The following is a 19972-nucleotide window of genomic DNA, read 5'->3' as shown; positions in this document are numbered from 1 at the left end:
TCCGCATCCGTGGATACTGTTTTCAACACGCAGTTGACTGAATGAATCCTGGGATGCGAAACCTGAGGCTAGCCAGGGCCGACTATATATTTTAAAGAACTGTATGTATTTTAAAGAACAGCTTATCCCTTTAAAAAGTAAAAACACGATCAGAGAAAACTTGAGAAATACAGAGAAGTATAAAAGACACAATGGGGCGGGGGGGGGGGTAAGAGCGAAAAGAAGGAAGAAGGAAAAAAATCCAAAGCACCCCACAATCTCCTATCTAAAACATAACCAAGGTTATTGTTTTAGTGTTAATTATATTTTAAAAAATTGCAGGAAGAAAAGAAAAACTGAAGCAAACATGTGAAAGGTTAGTAGTGGTTAACTCTAGGAGGTGAGAATATGATTACTGTTTTTTTCTTTGCACTTTTCATATTTTTGAAATAAACTATAAAAATCCCTTGTTTTCTTGACTACAAAAATAACACCTTGATTAGTGTCAAAAACTTGGAAAACACGAAGGACAAACACACACACCATCCCAAAGAAAAATAAACACTAATACCCTGAATTTCAAGTGTGTACATACATGTGTATATATGTGCAAATTTACATAAAATTTTAAAATAGAGGGAACATCATGTTTTTTTTTTTTTTTAAACTTTATTTAAGTGTGTTTTTCTAGGGCCCATCAGCTCCAAGTCAGGTAGTTGTTTCAATCTCGTGGAAGGCGCAGCTCACGCTGGCCCATGCGGGGAACCAACCAGCAAGCCTGATGTTACGAGCATCGCACTCTAACCAACTGAGCTAACCGGCCAGCCCCCATCATGTTTTTATATGTCAATATATACTTTTCATCGGCCTGAGTTTTAAGAGCTACCTAGTATTCATATACCTGTACTACTAGTTTTATTTTTGTAACCCACATCACTTATTGGTGGTCACTTGCAACTATTTCAAATTTTTCTTCTATTATAAACAAAAATTCTAATAGCTAAATCTTTGTGCACATCAAGGATTAGTCACATAGGATAAATTCTTAGAATTGGAATTGCTGGGTCAAAGGACATATACATGTTCAACGCTTTGAGACATTTGCCAATTGCCCTAGAGACAGATTGAAAACAATTTATGTTTTTTTAAAGACTGAAATAGTTTACGTTTTACCATCAGCCCTTTGGCCTGTTTATCAGGATTTTTTCCTGGCTTGCGGTTTGCCTTTCCCTTTTGAACATGTGTGTGTGTAAGGTACAGAAATTCTGATTAGTATGAAGTCAAATCTAGTAAATATCTCTTCTTCCTGTATGATTTCTTTTTTTGGTGTCATCACACTGAAAGATCCTCACCCCAATATAAAACTTCACCTATATTTACTGTATTACTTTTCTGATTTTCTTGTATTAACCTAATGTTTATTTTTATCAAAGTTATACATGTACATAGTTTAATAAGGCACCAAGTTTTGTTGAATAAAATATTAATATTAGGCTCTAGGCACCCTCTCATTTGCCAACACAAGTATTTTAATTCCGCTGGGTATCTGGTCTGCACCTTTGCATCTTCACATAAATGCTTGTATTTGTTACCTCTTGAGTGTTAGGTTTTAGGCACTGGCTGTTGACTTTTTATTTTGGAAGGGGAAGATTTAACTAAAAAAACAAACCTCTTTTGGGTCTCCACCCCTGTAGCACAAAGGCACAACTGCAACTCCCCTTCTTCTCAACATAGTTATATTGTGATTTGGTTAGGTCAATATTAAGTAAACTATTAGGAGCATAATGGGATGTATTCTCCTTCTTACACAGGGCAGCCAGCAAATTGTTCAGCCTCAGCCAACCTTTCAGAAAACTGCAGTTCTGGTGGATGCACTGACTCGTAATGTTCAGAGTTCCCAAGCCAGACTCTCCAGCTAAGCCACTCCCCAATTCCTCACCAATGGAAACTGGTATTGTTCTTTTGAGACACTAAGTTGTGGGATAATTTGTTATACAGCAATGCATAACTAATGACAATGCCTAATTTTTTGCTTTTCCTACAATTAATAACTGTCACTTTTCTTTCACATGCTTAATTTTCTATCTGTTTATTCCTAATTCTTTTTCAGTTGTCTAATCTACTCTCAACACATTCATCCCCATCAGGTATTCTATCATTTCCACTTTGGCCTGCTCCAGTCTGTATGGGTCGCCTCCACCCTGGTGTACAGAGGGCATTCTGGGCTCACCTTCACCTTCCTCACAAGAATTTCTTTTACCTTTCTCCCAAGAATTTTGACACCTGGATTCTGTGTCCTCCTCTTTCTTGCTTTACAACTCATTTTGGTGGAGAAAGTGTGTGGGAGATAATCTTTGAGACTTTGCATCCAAAACGCTTTTTATTCTACTGTCACATTAGTTAGTTTGACTGGGTATAGAATTACAGACTGGACATAATTTCTTTCAGACTCTCAAAGGCACTACTTCATTGGTATCTCATTTCCCAGCACTGCTGTGGTGCTGGAGTCCAAAGCCACTCTGATTACCATCCTTTGCATGTGCCTGCTTTTTTTCTTTATGCAAGCTTGTCGATTCATATGTTCGTATAAAATTTCACCATGTACCCTGTGGGTTAATTTCATCCATTTTGCTGGGACTCAACAGGACTCTTTCAATTTAGTGATTTATAATCTTCAGTTTTGGGATTTTAAAAAATGTTGTTGTTGATTTAACCCCCCCATTTTCTCTGTTTCTTATTTTGAAATTTTTATAATTCTGATGCTGACCTTCCTTGATTTGTCCTCTATTTTTCAGTATTTTCTTATCTTCTAATACTTCTAAAGAGTTTTTCAGGTCTGCTATCCTATTTTTAATTTCCAACAGCTCATTTTCATTTTCAGGATGTCCTGTTTCATTGTATTCTGTTTTTATTTCATGGATGCCCTATCTGAAGATCTTAATAACTTTAGAAAAGTTTCTTCTTTTATAGTTTGTTTCCCTTCGACTTGCTTTTTTTTTCTTTCTGTTTTAGTCTCCTTTTTTCATACTAGATACTTCCCTTGGATGTGTGGTAATTCTTAGTTATCTGCTCATATATATGACTAGGGACAAAAAAAAGCTGACTGGAAGCTGTAAGTATATGGATAATGTCTGTCTATTGCAGGGGTGTCCAAACTGCGGCCCGTGGGCCAACTGTGGCCCGCAATCCATTTTTAATTGGCCCACAGCAAATTCTAAAAGTATAATTAGTTTACTTAAATAAACCAGGTGAGGCAATACGTATTTCACCTCGAGTGAGTGGCCCGGCTGTTTGTGTATTTTACTGCATATGGCCCTTGGTGAAAACCGTTGAAAAAAGTTTGGACACCCCTGGTCTATTGTGTAGGGTGGTCTGGCTGAGCAGTTTTGTGGGGAACCCCTGATGTCAGTATCTAGTCTTTTCTTCTAAGCAGGTAAAATTCCCTAAAGAAGATTCTTCCACTCTCTTGCCTTGGGAATAAAGGTCCAGCTTGGCATTCTGGGAGCTCAGTCAGTAGAAGAGGCATGTATATGTGTGTGTGTGTGTGTGTGTGTGTGTGTGTGTGTGTGTGCACTCTGCATGCATTCATTCACTTCATCCTCCTGCCTTCAGTATAGTAGTCCTGCCCTCAACTCTGTTTGAAGTGGGTCTGGGTTTTGTGGGCCTGAAGCTTACACAATTTTGCACGGCCTCTTAAAGAAAAAGAATACAAAAATTACAAATATAAAAATAGGCGTGAAAGTGAGTATTTATTGAGACAGAGAAAAGAGCATAATAAATAACAAGTTATAAAAGCTGACAAATAACATGAACACCAGAAAGTCAAGAATAACCTAATGTTTTTATCAATCATCTGCCTGATACACCTCTATATTTATTTGCCTGCACTTTTTGGCTGCATAGTCTATGATTGCCTCTTCATGTGACACAGATTTGGTAACACTGTTTGAGAAAAAAGAAAGATAATTCAGCCTTTCTTCTAGTATGGTTGATTGAAATTTGTTTTCTATTACTGACAGTTCAGAAAAGCTTTTTTTTCCAACTTACTTGTAATATATAAATTTCAGGACTGTTGTAAAATTTAGGAAAATTTCACGTTTCTTTCATAAATAAACTATGATTTCAGGGCATATTTCAAGCTTTCTTGTACAGTGACTAATCTTAATGCTGTCTGTGTTAATGAGACTGATTTGTCACTGGTATCCTTGTTGGAGGGCGTATCATGAGTTCTGTGCTATCTTCATTATGTCTTTCATGTTATATCCACCAGGAATTGATGTGTTTTATCAATGTGTTCTATGATTTGCTTCTCCTCTTCATTTTGGATTATCAAACAATCATCACTCCTATTTAAAATTGATCTCGTTCTCTTAATCACTACCTTTTGGTACAATTTTAAAATATTTTGTTACACTTTACTTGATTTCAGAATATACTGATTTAATTGCTCACCTTTGTCACTTTTGTGTTCTATTTTTTATTCAATTTTCCCCTTAGTTTTAAAATAAATTTTAAAATGACCAAAAACAAAAAACAAGCAAAAAAACAAAAAGAAGAAAAAAACCCCACAACCCTTTGTATATTTCCAACACAGGAATCTGTAATTTCTCACTTGTTTTATTAACGTTTTCCAAAAGTGTCTTCACAAACTGCAGCTAAAACAATATACTCCCAATTCGACCCCTACCCCCTGTCTTATCCCCCAAAAGGCGTAGGCTACTCCAAAGGGGCCTAAGAAGAAAAAGGAGGAAGGCAGAGGTTTTCTTAACTGAGTGCAGCATAAATACATTCCGCAGTTTACAAAATACAGGATCATATGAGCATACGCCTAGGGCTCCTTCCAGGGCCTTGGGCCCTGCAAGCAAGGGGCCCTGAAGGTTAAGCTTTATTAGTGTCAAAGTAAATCCACTTTGTGTGCCCTAGGACAGAAACTCTGCTTCACACTCTCCAGGAGTGGGGTTCCTTCATCCTTTTGGTAGGGTGAGGCAGGGACAGTCTCTTCGTGAGTCGAGGAGATGGTAGGGCTCTCAACTTAATCATGAACAGTTTTCAACCAACCTCCTGATCTGAGGGCTGAGCTTCACCCCCCTTCTAGAAGTACCTAGTGCCACCAATTCCTGAACCTTTGAGGATTCTGTGATGTAAGATGGATGGCTCTTGATTTTCCTAAATGTCAGTTTAGGCGTTGGCTTTTGAGGAACTGCTAAGTCAGTCTCCTCATGTAACTGTATTCCAGTTACCAAATGTTGTTCATGTCACTTCTGTCCTCCCTGAATTTGTAGATTTATGCCTTTAAAAAATTGATTTACTGTGCTTTGTGTGGGATTTGTGAGGGAGATAAATTAGATGTATGTATTTGATTTGTCACCTTCACTCAGAACCTGAGTAATTAATTTTTAAATAGCAGCTTTATTGAGATATAATTCACATGCCATTACACTTATCCTTTTAAAGTATATTTGGAGCGTTGTGTAACTAATCACCACTACCGAATTTCAGGAAATTTTCATCACCCCAAAAAGAATCTGGTTTCTATTAGCTATCACCCCCCATTTCCCCCATCCCCACAGCCCCCGGGCTACCATTAATCTACTTTCTGTCTCTGTGGATTTGCCCCTTCTGGACACTTCGTATAAATGGAATTATACAATATGTAGCCTTTTGTGTTGACTTCTTTCACTTAGCAAATGTTTTCAAGGATTATCCCTGTTGTAGCATGTGATAGTATTTCATTCCTTTTTTATCACTGAATAATATTCCATTGTATGGCTACACCACATTTTGTTTATCCATTCATCAGGTGATGGACATTTGGGTTGTTTCCACTTTGGGGCTATTACGAATAATGCTGCTATGAACAATCGTTTACAGGTTTTTGTGTAGACATGTTTTCATTTCTCTTCGGTATGTTTGTAGGAATGAATTGCTGGGCCACATGGTAAGTCTATGTTTAACATTCTGAGGAACTGCCACACTGTTTTCTAAAGTGGTTGCACCATTTTACATTCCTACCAGCAGCGTATGAGGATTCCAATTTCTCCATCTCCTCACCAACACTGGTCATTGTCTGCCTTTTATAATTTTATCCATTCGATTGGTATGAGGGCTATTTTACCGTGGCTTTGATTTGCATTTCTCTAATAACTAATGATGCTGAGCATCTTTTCATGTACTTATTGGTCATTTGCGTATCTTCTTTGGAGAAACATTTATTCTAATCCTTTGCCTATTTTAAAAATGGGTGTTTTTTAAATTTTTTATTGTTAACTTATAAAAAGTTCTTTATATTTCTGGGTACCAGTCCCTAATCAGATATATCATTTGCAAATATTTTTTCTCTTTTGTGAGTTTCTCACTTTCTTAATGATGTCTTTTGAAGCACAAGAGCTTTAGATTTTGAAGAAGTCTGTAACCTATTTTTTCTTTTGTTGTTTATGCTTTTGGTATATCTAAGAATTCTTTGCCAAATCCAAGGTCATGAAGATTCACCTCTATGTTTTTTTCTTAGAGTTCTATCATTTTAGCTCTTACATTTAGATCTTTGGTCCATTTTGAGTTAATTTTTGTTATGGTGTGAGGTAAGGGTCCACCTTCAATTCTTTTGCACGTGGACATCCAGTTATCCCAGAACTGTTTGTTGAAAAGACTATTTCTTCCCTGTTGAACTGTCCTGGCATCCTTGTTAAAAATCAACTGACCATAAAAATAAAAATTTATTTCTGGACTCTCAATTCTACTCCATTGATCTACAGGTCTATCTTCATGCCGGTACTGTCTTAATTACTGTAGATCTATAGTAAGTTTTGAGATTGGGAAGTATGAGTCCTCCAACTTTGTTCTTCGTTATTGAGATTGTTCTGGCTATCCTGCATCCCTTGCAATTCCATATGAATTTTAGTGGTTTATTTTTTATATGTAAATCTTTACTCCATTTAGAGTTGAGTGTATAGCTAGCCAGTTGTTTTGACATGATTTTAAAAATAAAATGATTTTTCAAATATCTTCCTGTTCTTAGTTTACGAAAAGATACAAAGATTGGAATTTTGAATGATATAAATGACTTTTCAGCATGCATTTAGATGACCAGTTTGTTCTCCTACGAACTAGTACTGTGAAGAACTATCAAATACATTTCCTAAGACAGAGCCATCGTTTTGTTACTGCAGTAAACCCCGCTTGGTAAAGGGTACAGGTTGATTAACTTTGATGTGTCTACATCTTGCTTTCTGATTATGACACATAAGCACCTCAAAGGCAGGGATGCAATGTTATGCTTCTTTGTAACTCCTGTACGCACTGCACTATGCAGTGCTATTTTGAACCTTCCACTGAATGAATATTCAGTAAACAAGGACCTCCTTCATGCCTGGGTTCTACGGACATCAGGATGAACAAGAAAGACTCATTCTATGATCTCATGGAGCTTATAGTCTAGTTTTATGCACATAGTAAGAACTGAATGAATGATTAAATGAATGAGTAAAGTAAGTACATTGCCCCCAAGGGCCCTATAACATACAATACTCTAAGGTTCCTGAGAAAAGCTACTCTTAGATAAGGCCATAAAGAACAAAGAAAGGTAATATCATGGTCTTTGCTCTCCCTATACTATCTTACTACGACAAAGACTAAAAAGGGTAACACCAGCCACAAGTACCAGCTGTGGTCGAGGGAAAGTACATTCAGGGGAGACCCAGGAACCGGAGCCGGTCTTTGGCACTGGCAGGAAAGCCTGGTGAAGTTACCAGAGGATGGGTCAAGGGAAAACATTTTAAAAAGCCTAAGGGGAAATACAAAGGGAGAAGCGTCTCCTGGGTTTATTCCAAGGCTGCCAAATGGCAGATATGCTCCACTCTGCCGGAGAAACAGCCAGAACATTAGGACAGGCGCCCTGAAGGAAGGATCCAATTCTCTGCTCTGAAGTGGCAGCGAGGGGAAGTGAGAGGAAAGAGCAACAACTGCGCTTCAGCCCGCATTTCTGCCTCTTCTTCTCACGGAGGTCCCGATTCCATCCCTGGGGTCCTAGTCCCCTGCTGGAACGCGGGCACTTCCGCAGGAGAAACAGCTGCTTTGGAAAGCATGCGGCAGACTGACAGCATCACAGCATCTGCCAGAGCAGCGCTGTCCTGGCATAGCTGGGGTTATGGGGCCGAGGCTGGCAGTCCTCCAGGCCACGGACAGGCTCCTGGGGCTTCAGAAGTTCGGTTCCCCCTCCTTCCAGCTTTCCTCCTTCTCCCTTCGGAATTGGGTGGGTCAGCAGAGGTCTAGAGAGAAGACAGGGCTTGCTCCCCAGAGAATCTCTATGTTCCAGAAGAAATCAAGAGGACTCTGAGCTCCCAGCCTCTGAAGCAGGAGTCCTTCCTTGGTTCTACTTCCCGTTCCATAAATATGAGCACCAGAGGGCAGAAGAAGGGATATTTTGGTCTCGGCAGCGAAATGAAGAAAACATTTTTCTCAACACTACCCTTCTCCAACCCCCAACATGCCCCACCTCAGAAAAGGAAAAAAAAGTTGTGTGTGTACAGAGGGAAAAGAGGGGAAAAGGTTCTATTTTCCTTCACAATACAGAAAAGTCAACAGGATGTTCTCCAAAGCTACAAATATACTTTTTCAAACAGTAAATATCTCTATTAGCAGCATGATGCCAGTTGGCTAATTCTGTCTGTCTCAGTGAAACCTTGCCCAAAAAACTCCTGCTCTTGTGTAATGTCTACTTACAAAAACAGGTCTTTTGCATTTTCAATGTGCTAGGTTTCTCAATCTTTTGTTTCCCCACCCCCTTCTACTGCAGAGGCCGAGACAAGAGGCAAGCCCAGATGGCAGTTGGGGGTCACCCCAGCAGATCCCGCCAGCCCTGCCTTCTTTGGAGAGTCCTCCACTTCCATTACAAAGAAAAGTATCAAGAAGCTAAAACCCACACATTGTTCCCTGGTCTTCACTTAGCCTCCTAAATTTGTTTCTACTGAATGTGAATGAGCCCAGGCCTGGCTTGGCGTTGGAAAGAGCCTCAAAATGATTCAGTCTACCCCACCTATATCTTTCTGATGTCTTTAGCTGGGCAAACATCTCCGTTTTGGGGGCCGAGGGGTGGTGAGGGAGGTGAGAACGAAGGGAGGGCTGAGCAAAGAGTAGGCGGCAGTTGATAGTGGCTGAAATCCTGGCTCCTGGGGGAGTGGTCTGCGCCTGAGTCACCGTCTCGGCAAGAGCAGGAAGGTGGGCGAAAGGGAGCAGCTTCTGCAGGCTGGAAGGACAAGCCCTCCTCCCCCCATCCTTCTGTTACTTGATCCCTGGGCCATTGCCATCTCTGGTCCGAGGCCCCACCACGGCTACCACCACCTTGACAATGAGAGGAAACGCAGGGCTAGGGCCAGGGCAGGGCTTATAGAGAGTCAGCTGGCTCCGGCAGAGCAGCTGCTGTTGGATGCCATCCTCTCTGAAGGGCCAGCTGGCCACAGTGCCAACGGGCCAAAGAAAGTTCAGCCGAAGCAAGGACGTCAGGGACTCCATCTAAGGGGAAACGAACTGAGCTGTCAAGGATCCATTTCCAGTGCTTATGTCCACAGTCTGACCAGCCCACCTCAGTCCTTCCCTGAAATTAGCTGGATCCAAAATAAAAGCACACAGAACGCTATCCTGCCTTGCCACCAGGCCGAGGAGGTATGTGAGTGTTTAAAAATAAAAGGCACGCCTCTGTGACTTGGACCAGAACAATCGCCTAGCTCAGCTAAGATCCCTCCTGCCCCAGTGCTCCCCAGGCTGACCTCTAAATAGTAAAGACAGAATGAATTACAGAATGTTGAATGAGATCATCTAGCCAAAGTGACCATTTATTGAGTATATGCTAGTGCGGGTTTCTGTGCTCGGTGCTTCTGATCCGTCAGTTCATTGAAAGTGGTGCACTCCTGCACCTCACACAAGAGACGGAGCACTGGGTACGGGGATGGACCCTGGGGCCAGACCACTTGGGTCCAAGTCCTGGCTCTGCCAATTGCCAGCTGAGAGACTTTGGACAAGTTATCTGACCTTCCTGTGTCTCAGTTTCCTTGTCTATAAAACAGGATAATAATACCTATCTTACCGGGTCGCTGTGAAGGCTAAATGAGCTTAATGAGTTTAACGATTAAAACTGTTCCTAAGATACAGTAAGTAGCCTCTGTAAGTATCTGTTGTAAAGATGGTGGGGGGGACATTTTGATGATCATGATCAAATTGAGGCCCAGAGGGGGTGAGCTGCACAGAGTTCCACAGTGGTAAGTATGGTTGGGAAACCTGGAATGCTTTTTTCTGTTTTGGGGGCAAGCCATAGTCCCATACCATAATGCACCACTACCAGGCCCAAGTTAATACGAGGTCTGATCGAAACATACAGTGAATGTTTAAATTAAAAAAAATTATTACAGTAAAAGACACACTGCCATTAATCCCTCTCAAAATACTTCCTGTCACTTTGAATACACTTATCCCATCGTTCTTGCCACTTTCTGAAGCAGTTCTGGAAGTCCTCTTTTGTGAGTGTTTTTAATTGCGCTGTTGTGGCTGCCTCGATGTCCTGAATCGATTCAAAACGTTTTCTTTTCATGGTCATTTTGACTTTGGGGAAGAGCCAGAAGTCGCATGGTGCCAGATCCAGCGAATAAGGTGGATGAGGACCACTGTAATGTTTTCATTCGACAGAAATTGCCGTACCAGAAGCGATGTGTGACATGGAGTGTTGTCATGATGGAGGATGAAGTAGAGACACTCACGAAAGAGGACTTCCAGAACTGCTTCAGAAAGTGGCAAGAATGATGGGATAAGTGTGTTCGAAGTGAGGGGGAGTCTTCTGAGGGGGATTAGTGGCAATGTGTCTTTTACTGTAATAATTTTTTTTTAATTTAAACATTCACCATATTTTTCGATCACACCCTATATATTTGCTTACAATTAAGTGGTGACTTTGTCTTGAGAAGTACAAGGATTTGTGAAAGAAGTCTGGAGGCTGAAGAAGCATCTAAAAGTCAAGAAACGAGAGGAAAGCAGGCAATTCAGAGAGGGAGTCTGGATATCCTTTTTTTGGCAGCTCTTTAAGAAACTCCTAATATTTGACAGTCAAGTTATCACCTATTTTCACACCGTTAAGACAGGGAGGGATAGAAAGTGGGTTTCCCCGTTCTATAAAAGGGAAACATAAGGCATTCCAAGGTGAAAGGTGTGTCCTGCTTACTCAACACGCCAGAGAGAAGCCTCTGACTGCCACTCGGAGCTGACAGGGGCTTAGGTGCAGACAGACTCTGAGAGGCACCAGCCCAGCTCTTTCGCTTCAGTGGCTGGACAGCTACAAACAATGCAGCATCTGACATCCTTGGGCATGTCTCCCAATGCACAGGTGCAGGAGTTTCTCTGGGTGAGGGGGTAGGTCTGTCTCTAACTGTGGGAGGTAGTGCAAAATCTCCAGTGGCTGTATCATTTTATACCCCCCACGCCCCTGCCCCCGGAAGTGGATGCAGGTTCCCATTGCTCTTCATCCTCAGATACTTGGCAGTGCCAGTTCTTAAAAGTTTTGCCAGTCTGATGGCTGTGAAATGGCATCTTGTTGTTGGTTTAACATGCTTTTCCCTGATGACTAACAAACCAAACATCTTAGTGTAGGCTTTGGTCTACGTGCGTTTTCTTTTCTACAAAGTGATTGACAGTTTTCAAATCTATGGCTTAAGTCCTTACAAAGAACATGGCCAGTGTTCTCTACAGTCGTCCCCTCTGTATTTCTTATTATAACCCATGAAAATCAAGCAAACAAACAAACAATACTACCTCTACCTTGCTGAAGTTACAGGTGTTAGCTTATAGTCTGAATATTTGTAACAAACTTCTAGATAAATGTTTTTCAAACTGGGGTCTATGTAGAATACCTACTCCTCCTCAATCATGTAAACTGTTACACATTAGTCCACTGCAAACATGTCAAAATCAGTCATGAAGTCAACTGAAGTGGGTCATTCTATAAAAAATGAAATAGAACATAATAGAAAATATCAGAGTGCATCACACATATATTGAGTGAAACTTATTTCAAGTATAAATGTGTGTGTATGTGTTGTGATATCAAATGTATTTCTGACTGCAAGTTGTGGTCAAACTATTTTGGAAGCCATCGTCCAGGTTTTTTTCCCTGGCTCCATTCTCTTTTCTGAGTTACCCTATAGACCACTGCAAATTAACCTGACCAAAGCATTGCTTTTGGCATTCCACTTCCTTGCTCAAAAACCTTCAATTTTCAAAAACTTAGGTTCAATTTCAACTCCTCAGCATAGCACTGAAAAAGGGACTTACGATGTGGCCCCAACTAGAGTGTCAACTCGAATCAACGAAGCCTCTACTCAAAAACTGGCCTCCTGACTGTTTGCCCCAAATACTCTTGATGCATTGTCTCCACACACCTTTTTCAAGCTATTCTTCTCATTCACCACTGAAACAGTACATACTTGGGAGGTCAAGGTTCAGTTACAATCCCATCCTCTACTCGAAGTCTCTCTTGACGATGCCACACCGACATTTAGCGTGCCACTTTCACTCCTGTGAACCCCTGGCACTTCTCATACACTGGCCAAAGACAGGGATCGATTTTTATAACCTTTTGAGTGTCCCCCAACATTTAGCACAGGCCCTAGTACATTAAAAATGTTCAATGTTCATTAAACCAACAAGTATTTACTGAGCATTATCTGTGAGCAACACACTAGACTGGGCCGTATTTAGTGGATGAGCCATCAACATAATGGGTTTGGGAAAACAATTGTAACAGCTTAATGGCCAACTCTAAAGCTACCCCAACAGATTTACTTAGAGAGTGTGGTATATAAAAAAACACCTTTGTCTAAGATGCTGTGGAACTCAAGATACTTGACTCTACTCCAAAATCTGGAAAAACTCCCTTCCCCCTTCATTACAAGCAGCTGAAATAAGAGTGAGGTGTTTTACATTTGTGACCAAAGCCATGTGGAATACAGAATCTCAGAGCGTCCTCATGGGGTCCCCCCCATCCTCTGGGCATTACCACGCGCTCTAGAGGAAGAAAGAGCTTGGGAAGAGCTTGGCCTGTCCAAAGCCACAGAGGGAGCGAGTGGAGAGGCAGCCCCAGGCGGGGAGGCCCCAGAGTAGGAAGCAGCTGCGATGGTCCAGGAAACCTGCAGGTGTGCAGGCCACAGGACTTCCTCTATCACCTGTGTGTGACAACTGGTAACTTCCTGTGATTCACTACCAACCTGACAGTGTCCATCCATGCTAGCGAAGTCAAATACCTTCCTCTAGGATCCTAGCAGCTTGAGGATGGTCTTCCAGTTTGCTACTGTTCCTGCTCAACCAGAGGGAACACCCAGGAGACGCAGGTTTTAGTTCCAGTTCTGCCAGGTACTGTCTGAGTGAATTCTGATAAGTTGTCAAAGGGAGATAATGAGACCTGAACTGCATACTTCCAAGGGCAAATGTGCAGCTGAAATCAGATAATGGCTGGGAAAGCAATTTGAAAAGTTAGAAGCACTACACAAATGTCAGATAGCAATGGCACTGCTAGAGGGAAAAGAGACTCCACTGAGAAAACGTCTGAAACGGAATGGATGGTTCTGTCTGACCCGCAGTTTGCCGTCCGTTCTTGACGTTCCATTCACTTCATCTCACAATATTAATTAGGTACCTACTATGTGCAAGATAGTACGTGTACGCAAAGATGAAAAAGTTGTAGACCCTGCTCTCGAGGAGTTTACGTGGGAGAGGGGTGCACATTTGTGATGTCCCGAGAATGGGGAAGTCCTCCAGGAGAAGCAGGGGAGAAAGCAGCTGGGGAGAGGAGGGAAGAGAACCATCACAGGCAGCCTTAGGGAGTCTCCGGAGCCACGTCTTCCATCAGTCAGTTTAGCAACAGCACTCTTAGAGGCTCTTCATTTCAGCAAGTGCCTTGTAGCTTATAGGTTTTCACCTTACAATTTTTCCTGAGCTAAGGCAAGTCAGTAAATTGGGCAAAAGTCCTCATTCATACATTCAATACACATTTACCGACTGACGGGAAGAGTGCTACGAAGACGGTGGTGACCAAGAGATAGTCCCTGTTTTCAACAGCTCACAGATAGACTAGTGGGTTCCAACACTAGGAAACCAACTCAGCTTGGCAGGGTGTGGGGGGCCATTCAGGGAAGACCCTCAGTGAGAGGAGGTGAGGCCTGCTGTGACTCTTGAAGGATGAGTAGACACTGACCTGGTGGGCGGTGGATAGTGGAGGTGGGGAGTAAAGCCATTTCAGGCAGAGGGAGCCGCACACACAGAGGAGCAGGGGCACGAGAAACCAGAAAAGGCTTGGACAAGGGAGTAAAGAGGGACAGCCACATCCAGAAGGGACTTATAAGCCGTGGCCCAAAGTTAGGCCTCTATCCTGAAGATGTTGGGGAGGATGGATACACAGGGTGAGAACAGGAAGAAAAAAAAAGGACGGACCTGAGAAATACCCATATTTAGCAGATAGAGATAGAAGAGCCCAGAAGAGTTGGAAAAGAGTCATATCTGCATAGCCTCCATTCTTTTCACAACAGATTTGGGTGACCAAGTGTCAGCTGGGATTATCCATTCCATGTTATAGTTGGAGAAAACAAGACTGCGAAAGGTTAAATGCTTGACCAGGCCACACTGCGAATGAGGGAAACAGAACCTGAAAACTTGTCTGCACTGACTCTGATTTCTTCATTCTGAGTCAACTCCTAGACCTCTAAGTATAGGAAGATTTCTTCCAGGATTCCTTTTCCTTGTCATTGAAACCTAAAAGCATCAAGGTGTGCGGTTCCAGGGAAGGCTACGATCCCTGGAGATAGGTAAGCCAGACTAATATCACTATTTTTTTTTTTTTAATATCACTATTCTTAATTCTACTTAATTCTCCTTTCATACCATAATAAAGACAGACAGACAGACACACACAGACACACACACACACACACGAAGACAAGGGAAAACAGGGAGGTGGAAGGGAGAGAGAGAAGCACTTGGCTTGGAGCCAACAGGTGGATCAGTAATCTGAGATGTGAACCTCAAATGCTTTCTTCCTAGCAGACACACCACTGGGCCACCTTGCCGAAAGGCAGATAGACGGATGGGTGGATTAGTGGATGGGTAGGTGCTACAGGAAGGGGGTTGGTACCCACTAAACAAACAGGGGGTGGGCGGGCTGCATGCACAGAGGAAGCAGAGAACAAAGACCTCTCACTCTTCATGCAAAGTCCACAGTGTACAAAGGGCATCAATATTGGATATTTCTCACTATGACATTTTGAAAGCCCAGAACAATGGTTACCCTCTGGAACCATGGACTGTGTGCCCCTAGGCCTTATTCAATGATGGCTGGCATATCCCATATGCTTGGTGAACTTGACCTTGGGCATCAGCCTCCCATGATAGCTCTACGTCACTCTGGTCTCTTTCCCCACTGAGAATTCCAGTCTAGGATGAATGGCCGGATTCATTCTGGGAGCAGAAAAACCACTCCAGGAGTGAATCAGAAGGGCCCCGCCCCGGTCCCTTTGCCAGCCATTGAGGCAGAAACTGAGTGTAATTGTGTGCCCAGGCGCCGGTGCTGTTCCCCTCTCATGGAGAGGGGGTCAGCGTCCACGCACAAGATGACGTAGAAGCCCTCTAAGGAAGAAGAGAAAGGAATCTCAGCTTTGAGGGACAAAGCTGCCCTTTTCGTGGTGACCCTCAGTCCGAGGAGGTGCCAAGATGTGCATGTACTGGAAAACTAATTCTACCGGATAAAAAAAATCTCAGCTTTTGCTATACAGCTAGTTGTCGATTTAAATTCTCTCCAACCTGACAGTCTTTAGGAAATAGGCTACTACTAGTTTTTCAGGAAACAAACCCAAAACTTTCTGCAAGACAGGTGGAAACAGCATGTCTCAGATCACCCACGGAAGCCGCTCCCTTTAGTGGTCGCTGCTCTACTCTTCTCCTGATTTGTGAAGAAAATATCGATTTATTTTTTAAGATTGTAAAAGCCAATCTAAGCAATATGAAGCACCTGTGCTTTCGTTCTGCTTTTTTACCTTGAAAACTAGGGGAGAGAACTGCATCCTCAAGACACTGCAGGCAAGAGGACATGTACATCACAAGGTCGGGGACCCAGGCTGACACTTTAACGAAGTAATTCCTCTAGGGAAGGGAATGGAAGGACTGCCACTTTGCCCATCACTAACTAGGTTATAACAAGATGGGAAAGTTAGCTTTTTAAGGCTCCAGCCCCCTATCGGCCTCCTGAAGCAAAGGTGGAGGGAAAGGAGCAGCTCCTGCTGGGGCTTATTAGGGCATTGCTTGGGGCTTCCCTCCACGTGTGGGCGCCCAATGTCTGACATTTGTCCATCAATCTTCTTCTAAGAAGCAGGGGGAAAGGGGACAGAAATGGTTTAAATTTTACATTAGAGAGCTGTCCGTGACACTGATGGACATCAGCTGCTTGTGGCCAGAGCTTAGTCTCCACTGATGGCCAAATGTGAGCCTGTAAAAGACTTCCCAAAGAATAGTCTACTATCTTCGTTCACCATAACTAGTTATTGTGCACTTAATTTCTGTAAAGAAACAGGCTACACTCTGAGGACAGCATGGCAAACATGTTCCCTATACTAATGGAACCTGGATTCCAAAAGAGTCGATTCATCCTGTATGCCTCCGGGGGTCCATGTACTCATACAAGCACAGTCAGGGTTCCCTTAGGTTTGGGTGTGTGGATATATAGGTGCTGGGGCCTGACGGGAAGGTTATTTGGGCAAACAGTCTTACAAAATAGATCAACCATTAAACATTACGAAGTGGCTACTAGAGCCAAGTATCAGAGTTCTGTAGCTCTGGAATTGTGATTCTATTAGAAAGGAAGCCTCCCTGGCTTCTTTTCTCCAAGCCTGATAATTCCCATGATGTTTCAGCTTACCTATGTCTATGTCAGATGTAGAGCAGTGAGTGGGGTAATGGCCCTGGAAATAATTGAAACTAATCCAATCCCACTGTGGGAGTGTGGGTGTGGGTGTTTAATTCTGGCCCCTTCCAAACGAGAAGCATGTTTTGTCTTTTGAAGACTGTTAAATGGTGCAAAGGTTAGTCATCTGAAAGCAAGTGGGTTTTGATCAGTGAACGGGGGCCCAGACTGGCAGAGGGAGGGCCACCGCTCCGGGGCTGGTGGGAGCGGTGGAGTGATGTCCACAGAGAAGAGAGAAGACACTGCACCTCAATGGATATTTCAAAGAGACGGAAACGAGAAGTCCCTCACTTCAAGCAACTGGGAGAAAACGGGACCGGCTCCTTGGAACATTAAGAGTCAGGAAACGAGACAGACGCGGGACCCCCGGGCCTACCTCCCGGTGAGTCTTGCGGAGGGATGAAGACTCCGGCAGAGCACCGGGGGAAGGCCCCTCGAACCGGGGCCAGTGGGGCCCAGGCCTGCGCGGAGGGTCTGTGCGGGCAGGGCGGGCAGCACGGGCGAGGGGACTCAGAGGGACGCAGGGCTAGGCGCATCGCGGGCCTGGGCTCCAGCGGTCCTGCCGCCGGGCCCTCACTCACCAGCTCATGGTCCCGAACCTGGCCCCGCGGCTGGGGTCCTCCACCGCAACTCGGTCCTCGGGGATCACTTCCGGATTCAGCCAGTCTCCAGGAAGTGACGTGGACCCCGCCCCCTCCGCCCGGAAGAGGCGGCTGGAAAGGTGCGGCCCGGCGTGTTAACCCTTCCGCCGCCGCGGGCTGCCCGCGGAGGGGCCCTGGCCCGCGACCCTCAGGCGCTGGCTCGGGGACTCCGCACTCAGCCTGTGGCGGGGCATGAGGACCCCGGGGCGCGTTTTCAGCTTTCAGTACTACCTTGTAAATTCTCTTCCGCTGACTACACGTGTCGCTTAACCGGGTGATTGCCTGGTTTTTCTGTCTGTAAAGAGGTTTTTAAGCCAGAGACAGTAGCAGTAATTGTCTAGGGGGATAGGAGACAATGGGGAGGGAGGCTGAGGGATACTTATATTCCCTGTATGCTCTTTTGTCTCTTTTACATTTTGTACCCTGTACATGCGTTACCTGTTACAAATACATGGATCTTTTCCCTCCAAGATGGCACAGGGCTGGCTCTGAATATAACCAGAATAGGTGCTTTTCAGGTTGGATTGTTCTGTGGATTTACTCAACACGAGGACAAAGCGCTCACCTCTACAGAGCCCAAATGATGTGAATGGTCCCATTCTTTCTACTCATTCATTTTACAAACACTATTTGAGCTCCTCTAATGTGCCAGGCACTGTGCCAATCTCAAGGATACAACTGGAAAAAAGACGTATGGATCCTGCCCTTATGCCCTCCCAGACTTACTTACTTGGAGGGCTAGGTAAACAGGCAACCAAGTAATAATAGACGATGGGAAAGAACAGGGGCTGTGGCAGCCTGTAAGGTGCCCCTGTAAGCTGCACATGGGGTTTTATTGAGGGCTTCCAGGAGGACACTGCGTACACCAAATTTTGAGGGTGAATCATGCTAGCCAGGTGAATCTGAGGTGAGAGCTGGGGAGGGTCCAGGCAGAGAGAACTTATCTTGGCTGAGAAGAGGACTGAGTTCCAGGCAAGCAGCTCACTTGCCTCTGGTCTTACAAAGTCAGAGTTCAGAGCCTTGGTCCAGCAAAAGCTTCCTAGGGTTCTGGTTCATGTTGGCCTCCTAACCCCCAAGAAACTCTCTGCCTTAGAAGAGAGAGGAGCAGACAATGAGGTTTGTGTGGGTAACTACTGGGCCTCCAGGGGTCTTCTCTCTAGGAATTCTCCTCCTTCAGATGGACTGTAGTGTTTTAGGGGCTGCTTGGAGAGTAGCTAAGCCAATGAACTAGAGCAGAGGATGGTTATAATTTGTTCTGACCTCCCAGGGCAGGGGAAAGGGCTTGGCCAAGAGGATTAGGGGAGCTCAGAGGACCATCCACAGGAGGTAGTCTCTCATTTGTGTTTTCTATAGAGTTTGACTCACTGAAGTTTTTCCAATAGAGGGTGGGCCTCCAAACATATCACACAGATCAGCTCATCACCATGTTATTCCTCAGTAAACAGGCCAAAATGAGCACTAGAGCAGCCTTGGAGAGTAAAGATAAAGAGGGTGAAGGGCAGCTGGGGCCGAGGTTTTGAGCGAAGGGGAAGACAGTCCTTGATGCTTTGCACACAGTGTGATGGATGAAAAAGGGGTGGGTACTGTGTTTTTATGAACCTCCTGGCTCTTTAGCATTTGTGGAGGGCTTCCCCACCTGCGTCTTCCTTTTTCCATACTCTGTCTCCCTTAGTTACTGCTCCACAGTACTAAAGCATTTCCAAAAGTATTAGCCTAGGCAGCCGCCACATCCCAGAGGAAGTCTGTTTCAGGATTTGGCAGACATATCCCACAAGGTAAGAATGATGAGTTCTAGACTAAGAGTCTAGAGGGGTCCTGGGCTCTAGTTCCATCTTTGATCCTACAACTGACCCAAGACAAGTCACATCCCTCTCTGGGTCTTGGTCCCATTATCTAGAGGAAGAGTTCTTGGAGAACATCGCTAAAGTTGCCAACATTTTGATGTTCTAAGTTGACAGTCTTGTTGACTCCAGAGGCCCTTGAGAAATAGGGGAATGGGAAAGCATGCAGGTTGGGGCCTGAAAAAAGAGGCAAGCTGAGAGAGCCGATTTGAGGTCAGTGATGTCTGAGGATGAAGCCAAACGTAAACCTTCTGGGAGGGAAGGATTTAGCCTGAGGCCCACTGCGGCTGTGCTGCTTACCTCCAACCCTGAATCTTTCATGTAGCCAGCAGGACCTTTGAGGTACTGGGAAGAATGCTGGCCTCCCAAGAGTATGTCTAGAAAGTGCCTGCTCTGAGCTGAGCTCTGTCTCCTTATCTGAGACTCATTTGCTTGCTTAAGGTGTCCTGGGTTGAGGATGGATGATGGTCAGGTATCTTGCTGTCCTGTGGACCCATATTTTCCCTCCATGAGCACAATATCCCATGTAG

At 43.9% G+C, this 19972-nt stretch overlaps 1 protein-coding gene across 1 annotated transcript in view; it reads right to left on the bottom strand.

Moving 5' to 3' along the window:
• Nucleotides 1–17635, bottom strand: part of BIN3 (bridging integrator 3) — a 38221-nt gene extending 20586 nt beyond the window's left edge. Inside the window, exon 1 of the mRNA XM_033133684.1 lies at nt 17542–17635. Coding sequence (XP_032989575.1) covers nt 17542–17549 — 8 coding nt within the window. The 5' untranslated portion in view covers nt 17550–17635. The remainder of the gene's footprint in view (nt 1–17541) is intronic.
• Nucleotides 17636–19972: the final 2337 nt, after the last annotated feature.

This window comes from Rhinolophus ferrumequinum, chromosome 18, assembly GCF_004115265.2.
Source record: "Rhinolophus ferrumequinum isolate MPI-CBG mRhiFer1 chromosome 18, mRhiFer1_v1.p, whole genome shotgun sequence".
NCBI classification, from domain to species: Eukaryota; Metazoa; Chordata; class Mammalia; order Chiroptera; family Rhinolophidae; genus Rhinolophus; species Rhinolophus ferrumequinum.
The sequence above is the reverse complement of the archived record's forward strand: the minus strand, read 5'-3'. Positions and strand labels throughout refer to the sequence as shown.